The 13,667-nt window shown below is 43.8% G+C and overlaps 1 protein-coding gene across 1 annotated transcript in view; it reads left to right on the forward strand.

The window, feature by feature from the left end:
• Positions 1-690: 690 nt before the first annotated feature.
• The window catches only part of LOC119653951 (transcription factor SPT20 homolog), a 61,925-nt gene continuing 48,948 nt past the window's right edge, over positions 691-13,667 (forward strand). Inside the window, exon 1 of the mRNA XM_038059111.1 lies at positions 691-961. Coding sequence (XP_037915039.1) covers positions 691-961 — 271 coding nt within the window. The remainder of the gene's footprint in view (positions 962-13,667) is intronic.

Raw genomic sequence — 13,667 nt, forward strand, 5'->3', positions numbered from 1 at the left:
ACGGAAGTCAACAGTTTTAAGTACGAAAGGTTTTATCGGCTTGTTATGTTATTCCCGATTCACATGCTTTTACCTCAATAACTCTTACAAACGCAAACAAGTAAATAGGGTATTCGGCTTGGTTTGTGTAGGTTTGCAAGCGCTTGGGGCAATCAGATCGAGTATCGGTTTTTGTTATAAATCAAAGGGATTTCGCTTACCTGCTCTTACAGTTCGCTCCGAGATATCGAAGCGGACGGACGTGTCGAAGGAATTGCAAAATTACACTGTGTGGTGATTTGTGCAAATCGGTAATTGAAAAAAGTGAAGAATAAAAACAAAAAAGTGAAAGTGAATTTTCCAGTGAGGAACAAGATATCCGAAAGGAAGTATCGTCCAGTAAATAATATACAGTGCAACTCAAATTATTGAGACACTGTATAGTGAATTGAAAAGAAAAACTATAGAAATTTTTTGTCATTTCAGATCCCTTCAACTTCGTCCGGAGACGCAACAAGACGACGAAAAATAAGTGAATTGACATCAACAAAGGACGGGCTTGGGGACAGAATGTCCGCCAAGAGGACGAAGCTGATCCTGCCGGACGAAATTTCGTCCGAGGAAGAGGGAGCAACGGGCCCTACAACAAAGATGGAAGCAGATTCGAGCCTGCTCATCAGGATTGCGGAGCTCGAGCAGGAAAAGGCCGACATGGCCCAACAGTTGGAGTGCCAGTTGGCGCTCATCAAGGAGCTGCAGCAGGAGATGGCGGAAATAAAAGCAGCCAACATGGCCGGGAGGCAGCCGGTCCATCAGCAGCAGCTAATTCATCATAATGCCCATCAAGAACAACAGCAGCAACTACTGAACCAGCAGCGGCAGCAGCAGCAGCGGCAGCAGCAGCAGCAGCAACAACGGAAACAACAGCGACAGGAGCAGCAGCAACAGCAACGACAGCAACAGCAGCCAGAAGAAGATGACGGCATGTGCCTGGAAGTCATCCTTCAGGAGGAGGAAGGAGACCCCTTCAACTTCGTGCAGCGAAGGAAGAAATTTAATAAACAAAAGGTTAGTGCAACTATTGTAAGTGCCCCACCAACCGCCCCACAACCTTCTCCCCAAGCAGCTACTCCCAAAAAAACGAAAATCCCCCCAATAACTGGGTACAAGCTGAATGTACCACAGTTCTTAAAACTCATTAAAGAGAAAGGGTTGAAAGCAACCCTTAAGAACACGAGGGCTGACAAGACCCTCATCTTCGCCGAGACGGTAGAAGACCATGCTGCAATTTTCGCTCTCATAAGAGAGAAAGGGCTTCACGCCACCACCAGCACCCCACCGACCCTTAGAACAAAGTCGCTGGTTATTCGCGGTCTCCACAGGGAGACAGACCCAGCAGACATATTGCGGGAAATCAATGAAGATTACCCGCAATTAAAAGTGAAAACTGTGGCCAATCTAATTACGCGTGCAGATAAGCTTCTGCACAGCCAGAACCCGGCACTCCCGATGAGGTCACAATCGGGACTTTTCATAGCCACCTTCGAGCCCTCCCAAGAGCTCAGTGAAGTATTGAAAATTAAGTATATACTTCACCAGAAGATTTCGCTTGAGAAAGTCAAGCCAATTGAAGAAGTGCAGTGCTACAACTGCCAGAACTTCGGGCACATTGCCCCTAACTGCTCCATTGTGCACAGGTGCGTGAAGTGCGCAAAGAAACACGTTCGCGGGGAATGCCCCACACCATCGGCGGAGGCGCCGCATTGCTGCAATTGCGGCCAGACCGGACATCCTGCCAACTACCGCGGATGCCCGGCATACAAAGATATGGTTGCCAGAAGGGAAGCTGGCAGGGCGCGAAAAAATGCTGAAACGGCGAGGACCAAGCAAACGGTGACACAGATGTCACAAAGCTTGTCCCGGCCAGGTGTATCGTACGCCCAAGCAGCTAGGAATACTCTTCCTAGAGCTGCACCTCAAGCTCCACAAGGCAACAAACTGGCCTTCAAGAACTTGGTCGAAAGCCTCGCTTCCGCCCAAACGAATGAGCAACGGCAGATTGCCGCAATCCAATTATTAATGAACTTATGGAGTTAAATATAGTCACATTTAACTCCGCGTCCCTGGTCTCACACGCCCAACGTGCCACTGCCCAAGCGTTGGTTGATACTCTGAAAGCAGACATATTTTGCGTTTCGGAGACCCACCTAAACCACAGACATAATGTCAATTTCACCGGATATACCACTATTCGGCATAACAGCAACACGGGCGCTGCCCTTCTAGTCAAAAAAGACTACCATTTTGAGGAAGTCGTCATCGAGGGCTTACTAGTCTGTTCCGCTGCAGCGGCAATAGTTAAAACTACCGATAATAAACGGATTTTGGTAGTTTCCGTTTATTTCAAATACAATTCCCCAAGTGAGCAACTGGGCCATGACTTAAAAGTCTTGGGCGATCTCCAGTTAAAATCCAAATATCTTATCTTCGGTGGCGACTTTAACTCACGGCACAAATCCTGGGGCGATAAGGCAGAAAATTTAAATGGGAAAACCCTGTATAACTGGATCCACGACCCTTTCACGCCAGCCAACCTTGAGGTGGTCTCGCCGGATTCGCCGACAAGACCCGCTAGTCAATCCATCATTGACTTTTTCCTGCTGTCTGATGAAACCAAGCAAAGTTTTCAGGTAACTTCCTGTAAAACCTTGCCAGGTATGTCCGACCATTTTGCAGTTGAACTCAAAATGGCCTCAACTTCACAACTGCAGAAGCGAGTTAAGATAACCATCAGGTCATTCGCCCACACTGATTGGGACAAATTCAAGTCAGATTTAGCACCAAGGCTGAACTTGAAGAAACTCGCTACAGATCGCAATCTGTCGGACAAAGAAATCGACGAAGCAATCATTTTGGCCACGGACGCCATCAATACTGCTACACGCAGAAATACCAGGCTTATCAAAGTCGATGAGTTTGTATACAACAAACTCCCGCATGATATCATGCTACATATGAAGGTCAGACAGATTTGGCGCAGGAACCTCAAGCGCAACTTCCATAAAAATGGAAATAAAGTTAATGCTGAATACAAAGCATTGCTCTCTCGGATTAATTGCCTGAGTACAATTATCCGGGAAATGGTGGCGCAATTCCGCAATAAAGAATTAACCCGTAATCTCGCAGATATTAAACCCGGGCCAGATATGTTTCAACATATAAATAGGCTAGCGGGGAAAAATAAGTCCCGTAATTTCGTTCTTACCAGGAACAAGGAACCAATCTGCGGAGACGCCAGAAAGGCGCAAGTCCTTGCGGAATCATTTGAGTCTCAGCTCAATACCCCTCCGCCTCAAAGTAACCCGGCAATAGTGTCGATGGTTGAAACAACTATCGCCGACTTTGTCTCTAGGCATTCAAATAGATTAGTAACATTCTCCCAAACGAACTCCTCCGTAAAACCAACGGATTCGCAACAATTTCTGAGTTTATCACAGCTCACCGCCTTGACCTCAAACCTAAACGGTAAAAAATCAGCCGGACCTGACGAAATTCCTAATTACGTAATTAGGCAACTTCCCCGAGTCTCCATCAAATTTTTGCTGGCAGTATTTAATAACTGCATAAATAATGGCTATTTTCCCACCACCTGGAAAGTAGCTAAAATAATTGCGATCCGGAAAAAAGGCGGCTCTACTGAGCCTAAAAACTTTAGACCCGTGTCATTACTATCCAACTTAGGCAAACTTTTTGAGAGAGCATGGACCATCGGGCTAGTCCAATATTGCAATCTCAAAGAGATTATACCGAACCATCAGTTCGGGTTCCGCAGCAAGCACGGAACTCAACATGCACTTAGCTACCTTCACGACACCGTCGTAGCAAGACTTAACGTCAATAATAAACCGACCGTAGCATGTGCATTAGACTTAGAAAAGGCCTTTGACTCCGTATGGGTAAACGGACTAATCTACAAACTGATAGATCTTGAGTTCCCAATTCCGATCATTAGAATTGCACTAAGCTTCTTCGAAGATAGGTATTTCTACGTCAGTGTGGGGAATGAATTCTCTGATCTCTTGTCGGTAACATCGGGAGTACCGCAAGGATCCATTTCTGGACCCACCTTTTATAATATCTTCACGGCTGACGTCCCAACTCCTGAGACCGGCACCGAGCTCATTCAATATGCCGATGATACACTCATCTTCGCTTCAAGCCTCCACCCCAACAGGGCAGCCAAAGCGGTCGAGAGGTATTTGAAAGACCTTGGCAAATATTACCTGGCATGGGGCATTAAGATTAATGAGGCCAAAACACAATTCTGCACCTTCCGGAGGAAAGCTAGATACCTAGGTTCTAGAGGAATCCATAGAAAAGCTACACGCTTGAAAATGAAGATCGGAAACACTATAGTGAGCAATTCCCAGACCATCAAGTACTTAGGAGTTAAACTTCACGAACTCCTTAAGTTCAAGCCACATCTTGAGCTCGCTATCGGTAAGGCACGCGGTGCATTCAGTAGGATCTACTTTCTTCTTCGAAAGAAGGTAGGACTCAGCACCAAGGCCAAACTGACTCTCTACAAGACCCTGATCAGACCCATTATCTGCTATGGAGCGCCCACGTGGATCACTTGCTCCACCCGAACCATGTCCAAATGTGAGGCATTCGAACGCCGGATATTAAGATACTGCACTGGTCTTTCCTATAATTGGAAAACCAAGAAGGTTGGAAAAAACGCCGAGGTATATCGGCGCGCCAAGGTACAACCTCTTCGAGAATTCGTTCTCAACTTGGTGGAACGGTTCTTCGAAAGAACGGAGAACCATCCAAATCCACTAATCCGGCAACTCTACCAACAGGGTAGCACCTTCCCATTGGCCAACTACCTAAGGCCCTGCCAAATAGTGAGCGAAGCTCTTAAACCCGCCATCCTTTCCCTATATGATTCTCCCTGCCTGGTAGGGGTACATCGAGGCTAAGCACAAGATATGTAATGTGCTATTGTATATAGTAGGTTAAGTATTTATTGTTAGATTAAGTTAGATTAAGTTTAGACTTAGTTAGTTTTAAGTATTTTAAGTAAGTAAGTAATGCCTTCTGGCGCTTTTAGTGCAAGCGCAGTCTTTTAAATAGTTCAGTTGAATACAAATAATTGTGAAGATATATGTATTAAAATTAATACAAGTAAAGTAATAATTTACACAGAAGGTCGGGTAGGCCAAACAATTGTAATAGCCACCCGTTGAAATAAAGTTAAGTTAGTTAAGCTTAATATCTAAGCTAGAAAGTAATTAATAATGTATTAGAAGTAAGTCACTATGGTAAATAAAAAACTTAAACTTAAACTTACCTGCTCACAAAACACTAACGCACTTGCAAACGTGTGGATGGCGATGTTTGGTATGGCCAAAGTTTGTGGAGACTTGGAGTTTTTATCAGTGGTCGAGAAGCCCAATTAGAGCTCTGCTGCGCCATTTTGATACTAAAAACTCCTGAGACCTCCTAAGTTCACCATGCCCGGATTTTCAGAGCCAGTCCGTAGCATTCACGAACGAAAATTACATCTCCCAGTCTACAGCTAGAGATCTATCTGAAGTATAAAATGATTTACTTAGTGTCTGTAGCCTGACTCTAGTTAGAGGTGGACAATCGCAAATGAAGTGTCCATGGGTTTCCGCTTGTTCCACGCAGCTTCGAAATGCGAATTGTAGGGTATGCCAAGTTTGGTGGCTTTGTCAGTCATGAAGTCCATAGTCTTGTATGCATTTGCACATCTTTGGCGCAAGAGTTCTCGCAATTAGGTTTTGTTACGGGCGGGCTAAATTCTTCCTGATTGGAACAGGTAATGAATCTTCGCCATTTGAGGTCCGCGGCTGCTAAGCAGTGCTAGTAGATTTCACCCTTGACAAGTCGCCAGCGGGATACAGACTGTGCCGACCGAAGGACTGTCAAGATCAGTTCAACTAGTACGACTTCTTGGCAGTCTTAATGCAGACTTGTACTTCTTCGGGGAGTTCATGTGTAATGTTCCCTGTTCAGTCCTTCGTGGAGTATAGGGCATTTACCCAGTCAGACTGTGCTTCAGTTTCACTATCATCACCCTTATGGCTGTGCAGGTGATAAGCTCACGGCAGCGTGACAAACAAAAGACGAACATAGACACCTATGACCACTGGGATTCGAACACAGGGCAGCGACATTAGGAGGTTGATGTTCTACCTCCTTAATCATGGCTCCGTCAATAAGTCAATCTTTATATGGCTGTCAATATTTGTGCCTGTATCACATACTGGGCTCCCTTTCAAGGGCTGGACAAATCCAGATTTCACCGCGGTGGTCTTCCTGCTGTATTTAGTAGGGCACGGGGTTTCAAAGCCGGTTTTGAATGTCTTTTTCTGAGCCCCGACCTTTTTTCACCAGTCCCCCTGTCGTGCCAATCCCACCAATTTGCACATCGCAGAGTTTTTTTTAGATAACTTGGCGAAACTTCCTCAAGTCGATCCTGGCTAGACACTCTATCCGAGCAACGATAGATCTGTGGTAATAATAAAATCAAAGAAAAACTCACCTCCTTCATTGATTTGGGAGCTGCCCCAAAGCGTGTCCTTTGCCTTCGCGTCGTAACCGTTCAGCCTTTTTGGCTGCGATGGTAGACATCAAATTTTGTAGTTTTTGCTGCGGAATTGATCGGTAGTAAGCCGAGGAAATATACAAGTTCTGCGCTCCCATTTGCTCCAGTATGACGACAACTAGATTGCTGGGACTCAAATTCGGAAAGCGAAAACCGTGCAGGCTTGTCCTACTAAGGATACATGCTCCTGTTTTGGAGCCCTTTTATGGTTCGGTCGCCTACGATCCAGGGCTCCTGCATTATTGGGACGTCGACTGGATTCAGGTCCTCGTCCGGTTTTGTAGAGCGGAATACTTTCACCTTTACGTGATTCCGGAACGCACTAGGTAATCTGCCTATTACAGTACCCCCAGGCACTCTGCAGTGTGTTAGAGCACTTCCTTCAAGACCGTAACGGTACACTACAGGATTATAGTACCCTGTAGTAGGCAATGTGGCCAGTAGAACGGTCTGGCCTATACATTGGTCCACACCTCCGGCGCTAGTTTGCCAATAGCGGAATTGCCCTTCGTTATCACCACACTTAAGTGCCCATGACCAGGTCGCTGAAGGTTTTCTGTTTGTAGAGACTAATTAGCACCCGAGCCCTTGCGCACTCTTCCGGTTAGGAGTACTACACGGTTGGGAATTTCAAGCTGTAAATCACTAGTCCATCTACACAGCGGTGCCACGCTTGGCACCGGTTGTGTTACCATCGACGGCTAGTGTCTCCTAGCTGGATGGCAGCAGCTCGTCTTCCGATGATGCGCCTGGTATCGCCACCTCTTCCACTATCGTCTGTTTTATGATTTTTTTTGTTGAGTCGCCCAATTGACCACGCAAACCTCGGCGTCTGCACCTTCGATTGACATCCTGTTAGCACCTTCTCCAGTGCAGGCCGAACGATTCCATGGCGCATATTCGGTAAAAAGATTAGTACCGTGTCTTGTATGTCCACCGCTGGAACTCATGCTAAATGTTATTAATGGTATTAGTGTCCATATTGACATATCCGTTGTCGAACAAGCTGCGTGTGATGGGGAGACAGATATGCAAGATAAATCAATAGACAGCGAACTATTTCCCTCTAAACAAACAAACTCTCACTGAAACTCTGAATACAAATATCTGAAATTAATTATATACATAAATACAAGTTACGCCATATGCATAATTACCGGATTTGAAGTTGGGCTGTTTGCAAAAATTTCCAATAAAATTCTTTCCCATGCATTGCAGTGTAAACATGTCCGTACCACGATACTTCTTTCCAGGCAGCATGCCCGCAACACTTGCGCATTATGTCACACCGATCGACGACCTTGCGTTCATGGTGTTCATATGCCTTCGGAATTAATCAAACATCTTGCTGCCTAGTGGAAATTTCATCGGAAACTTAGAGAAACCATTGCTGAGGAGGCGCGAGATTTATAACAAAGTAATATAGTACATAGTGAAACAAAGCACTTTTAAAGTGCAGGTCGTGAAGCTGGGCGGGACCTGCTAGCGCGGATGAGAAAATTCACAGGCCCGAGAAGTGATTTGGATAACTCCCTAAACAGAGCAATTTGTTTCTTATTACGCTAGATTCTGAAGAAGGAAACGGGAAAAATTGAGGAGTCTGAGACTAATGCAAATACATGTATATTCTTCTTGTCCCAGTAACAAGCGGGGTCCACTTCGATGTTCAGGGCAACAGGTTCGGACGACATTGCGGTAAATCCAGAATTTGGGACGCTCGTTGATGTGTCGGTCACAAAGACCGTCCGTTGTGGAAAGTCAGTTCATCCAAGTTGAGCTGATGCATGAAGCAATTTCATAATGCAGTTCACTTTTGGCTGATAGCATTAAGCCCACATACTTGAATGGCTTAGGTCTGACCAGGTGGCTGTCATTGACATTGATCGCTAAAATTTCTGTTTTATGCAAATTTAGTAGACAATTTTGCTACTTTTTAACAAATAGTTAGAGATCAGTTTTGCTATGAGACGCTAGTCGAACATCACCTGCATATAGCAGTGCATAAGGTGCTGCAATGTTTATTGAATAAGTAAATAAATAAACTGCCAAGCGAGATGTTCGTTTCCGCCTTCCAACTGCAACAAACGATTTTATGATGTTGCTTCAGGCAAACATGTCAGTCCGTCTATAATGCAAAGGTTATAATTCAAACAAGATGACTGTTGGATAGAGCCGATTATCTTGAAATAAATGGTGCGAAAATGTTTCGTTGGCATCGACAAGAAACTTTTTTCCCATAACGAGAGATTTTATACTATGATACTTTGGACGTGCAGTTGATAAGCTTCTCATTAATAGACGACCAGTAACACTCCATTTTAACTAGCTTATTCATTGGCTCCAAGTATTTCTTCTCCTTGATATTCGGCAGAATATATCTCCTAGGACCATTATAAGGAGAATATTTTAGAATTTGAGTTGTAAGTTCAAAATTCTACGGGAAGGAGATGAATTTTATGAATTTGAGCTGCTGTGATGTCTTAAAAATTCACCTAGCTACAATATCGGTCCCATAAATTCCTGATGGAGCATTTGCGACAACGGTGTATTTTCCAGAAAATGGATTAATTTCAGCATTTTGTCTATGATAGTCTTCGTAATGTCTCCACGAAACAATTTGAGAATGAAATATGCTAATATGTTGTTGAATTCTATGCTTCACTCCTGGGTGAGACTATTTTTCCGCTGATCAATTTATATTTTCGATATATTATATTTTTGATAAGAAAGGTGCTGCTCGTACTGCTATGTACGAGTTTTCCTTGGTCGTTTCCTTTTTCGGCCCTTCCTGCTTTTCATGTTCTGTATCCTTCTTCGTTATGCCCCTTGTCCGTTACGTTCTTCTTAAGAAGTTTAGTTTACATACTGTAACGATTAATGGATTTGTAAATGACCATGTGGGTTGACCAGCATCAACCATAAGGGCTTACTTATCCCAAGAACCTAAAGAAATAGCATAGCCGGGAAGGTCCACCTGCACCTCAGCGTAGCTCTACTGAAGGGTCCCGCTGGCACGCGGATGCACGCGTCTAAACTAGCCAGACTCGAGTATGTTTCTTTAATCCGCTCCTCTGGGGTGCACCACAACCCGGAATACAAAACTGGGAATATCGCGGGAACCTAGCGAAAAACCTACGCGAAGCTAAGTTTGCAAAATTAAAAAAATGTCTGCTCCAGACCCGAGCACACTACGGATCGTAGCCACAATCAACGTTTCATCTTCCCCAGATTATTAAAATCGGTTCAATGCCTGTCTGTCTGTCTATCACAGGCACTTTTCTCGGAAACGGCTACACCGATTGACGCGAAATATTGTGCTTAGATATGCAGTGAGTGATATCCTTCTACGTTGAGATTTAGGGGAGCTCCCGATACATGTAAAAAAGGGGGGTGTACAATTTTTTTTCACCGAATATAGTCATGTGGGGTATCAAATGAAAGGCCTCGATTAGTACTTTTCGAAGCCGGTCTTAGTTGTGAGATTTGTTCAAAAAGCGGCGAGCGGGAGGGGTGGAAAGTGATGATTTCTTTAACACACCCGTTCTCAGAAAATACCCAACCAAACAATCTGGAAAAGTTCATGAAGCTGCCTCGATATGATGCCCAGGCCTCAGAGTACTCTCCATGTCGATATCTGTTCAAATTTAGTTAATAATATTATGGTACCATATTTTTGGGGAAAATGAGTAAACCCCCCCTTAAGTTTATATCAGAGTTATAAAAGTTTATAGTAGCATAATATAAAATCTAATATGAAGCATATTATCGCCAGTAAGCGATCAAAAGGGCGGAGGAAACAACGGTGGCTTGATGGACTCAATGGGGATTTAAAAGACCCATCCAGATCAAGCATTTGATCAAATAAAATAGCGAAACCGATCACGATGATTTTGTGAACGGGACAAAAGCTGAAGAAAAAGAAGAAAATGTGAGGACCGACGGGTGCATGACAGCTCCGTGTGACATAGCTAAAAATTCCATTGCCCTCTATTTTTTAGAAAGCGATGTAAATAAATCGTTTGATCGAAAGCCCTGTAAAGATAATCATCAAGCTCATACGCTCCACACTCTGAGTTTAATATTATGAGCAAAACGAGAAAAATTTAACCGACATCAGATATAAACAAGTCAGGAAACCGGAAGCTGAACGCTTAAAGGTTTTGTGTATTTATTTTATAAAGACATTTGGTTGTGAATTTGTCCCATCAGTATGTAACACGTAATGTATGCATACATTATGTGCGAAAATCCACTTTCGGGTGATATTGTCATTCAAAATCTTGAATTTCCAAAGGAGTGATAATTTTGACCTATTATAACTTTGTTAGTAATCATGCGATTTCCACCAAACTTGGTAGGATCAAGCTATATATTATAGCCTACATTGCTGCAAAATTGTGACGTTAGGATGAACTTAACTTCTGCAGGTAATTACTGAAAATTATAGTAATATACTATTATTAACTTTATTTGAAGGGATATCCGTATGGAAGCTATTTCGGAGCCTAGCCACCATATAGCGGCAGCCTTTTGATTTCTTTGAGATTTTTCGGTTGCGCAGTTTTTGAAAATGGCCCCGTTAAATAAATGATCACTTTCATCCCCCGAACTCCCCGCTTTTCCAACAAATTTTAAAACTAAAACCAGCTTCGGAAAGTAACCGAAACCTTTCATTTGATGTCCCACATGACTATATAAAAACATTTACACCTCGCTTTTGCATGTATGGGGATACCCCTTAAATTCGACTTAAAAGGATGTAACTCACTGTATGCGTGAGCATTCACAATTCCCATCTTTCCACCAAATATGGTGTCAATCGCTGCTACAGTTTACCTGAAAATTGCGTGTGACACATAGACAGACAGACAGCCAAACGAACAGACAGACAGACAGACAGCAAACCGATTTCAAGGTTTTGTGTAAAACAAAACCTCATTAAGAGGGCAGGGGAGAAGCAAATTCCTCATGAGTGGTATTTTAATATTTCACTCGAATGTCAATTATTCTCGTTAATTATGACGTCAGGATCCTATTTGTATGGCATAGGATGCTGTTAAATCGCACGAAATGATTAACTGCTATAACTTCGACACTAATGTTTGAATTTTCATGAAACTGACATGTGTATGCACGATGCTGCCCTCTATGCCGGTGCAAAATTTAGTACTCCTAGGAGGAACTTAAGGGGAGCCTTCAGTCAATTTCTAAAAGTTGGTAATATACTATTAGTAAGTTAATTTGAGCAGATATCAGAATGAGATATCTCTTGAGGCTTGGATTTCACATAAGTGTTTTACACGAAACCTTAAGCGGAGAAGTTGATTTTTCATAAAGGCAACTTTAACCCTTCCTCCCTGATGACGTGGGATAGTGATCCTCACTTTTTCGACAGCTCTATTGTGCATGTTGTTGTTTGCAAGAACTACCCTTACCCGCGTGTTGACAGATTCTAAATCAGTATTACTCCACTGCATCACACCAAAAGTGTATAGAAGGACGGGAATGGCGAAGGTGTTGATTGCCATGATTTTATTTTTCCCGTACAGCTCAGTTTTAAAGACAAGATACAGACGCCGTTCAAATTCCCCCAGCAACTTAGATTTGATTATTGCCACAGCAAATGTTGTTGCTTGCAATATGCCGAGGTATTTGTAGACGTCGTCCAAATCCATACCCTCAATTCGGATATTATTTTGGCTGTATCCTTCGTTGTCGGTGTGTTTTCCCCGAACAATTGTTTTTATGCGAGGAGAAGAACGCCATTCGGGTTGATTTTGTACAAGCGTAACACTTGTAGTAACCACGAATGTGATATGGAGTCAAAGGCTGATTTATAATCGATGTAGGTTGTCGAGATATTTCGTATCTGATGGATAGCCTGCTTTACAGCTACCGAATCGATTATAAGCTGTTCTTTGCAGCCTCGGGAGCCTTTTGCGCATCCTTTTTGCTCCTCACCTATCAATTTATGAACATCAAGATGTTTTGAGATGTCCGCGCACAGAACTGAAGTGAAGACCTTGTAGATGGTAGGAAGACAAGTAATTGGTCGACATTTTGAAGGACAAAAGGCACCCTGTCCCCTGGGGATGAGGAAAGTTATCCCCTTGGTGAAAAATGGTGGAACTAAATCAGGATCGGCAATCATCTGATTAAATTGATTTGCCAATATCCTGTGAGTGCTCTCTGTCTGTCTGTCCGTCTGTCTGCCTTTTTTTTTTTTCGGCGTTGGAAGGTGGGAAGGTTCAAAACCTACTGCTGGCTCCTGCCACGCAGTTATGTGAGACTTCTACTCACTAAAACCACCTCCTTCTCATTCCACTCTCCCCACGGAACTCCTATCAAGTATTGCATCGCGGGGCTGGATCAGCTTTTAGCTGCGGCTCATTATGGTTCTCTCCCTTCCTTGTTTTCGTCGTAGTTCTTCCTGCCTAAGCTGTTGGTGAATAGCTTGCAGTTCCCTTACAACCTGGTTCCAAGCATCCGTTGACTCCAGCATAAACTCCACAAGGTTTTCGGGTGTTAAACGACTGTCAGCGACCGCTTCCATTCTTGTTCGGTGCGCGGTGAACCTGGGGCAATCAAATATGATATGCTCCGCATTCTCAGCCACGTTACCACATCTTGGGCAGCATGGTGATTCGTCGTGACCAAATCGATGTAAATAAGCACGATAACCTCCATGTCCACTCAAGAATTGTGTTAACTCGTAGCTTAATTCCCTATGGTTTCGTTCAAACCATCTCCGAATATTCGGAATGATGCGGTATGTCCAACGACCAGTTTGGGACTCGTCCCATCGCTGTTGCCACCGTTCGATAGATTCCCACCGTGCCAGCTGCCGTCGAAATGCGCTAGACTCTCCAGCAGCATACGTTTTGTCGTTCAGTCGCCGACTTTCCTTCGCCAAGATGTCTATGGGGAGCATCCCTTCTAGTACATATGCTGCTTCTCCTGATGTTGTCCGATATGCACTGCATACCCGGAGTGCACTTAACCGATACGCAGTTCACTTTGTTATTCAGAGCAGTTGCCCAAACTGGAGCTG

The sequence above is a fragment of the Hermetia illucens genome, chromosome 4, assembly GCF_905115235.1.
Source record: "Hermetia illucens chromosome 4, iHerIll2.2.curated.20191125, whole genome shotgun sequence".
NCBI classification, from domain to species: Eukaryota; Metazoa; Arthropoda; class Insecta; order Diptera; family Stratiomyidae; genus Hermetia; species Hermetia illucens.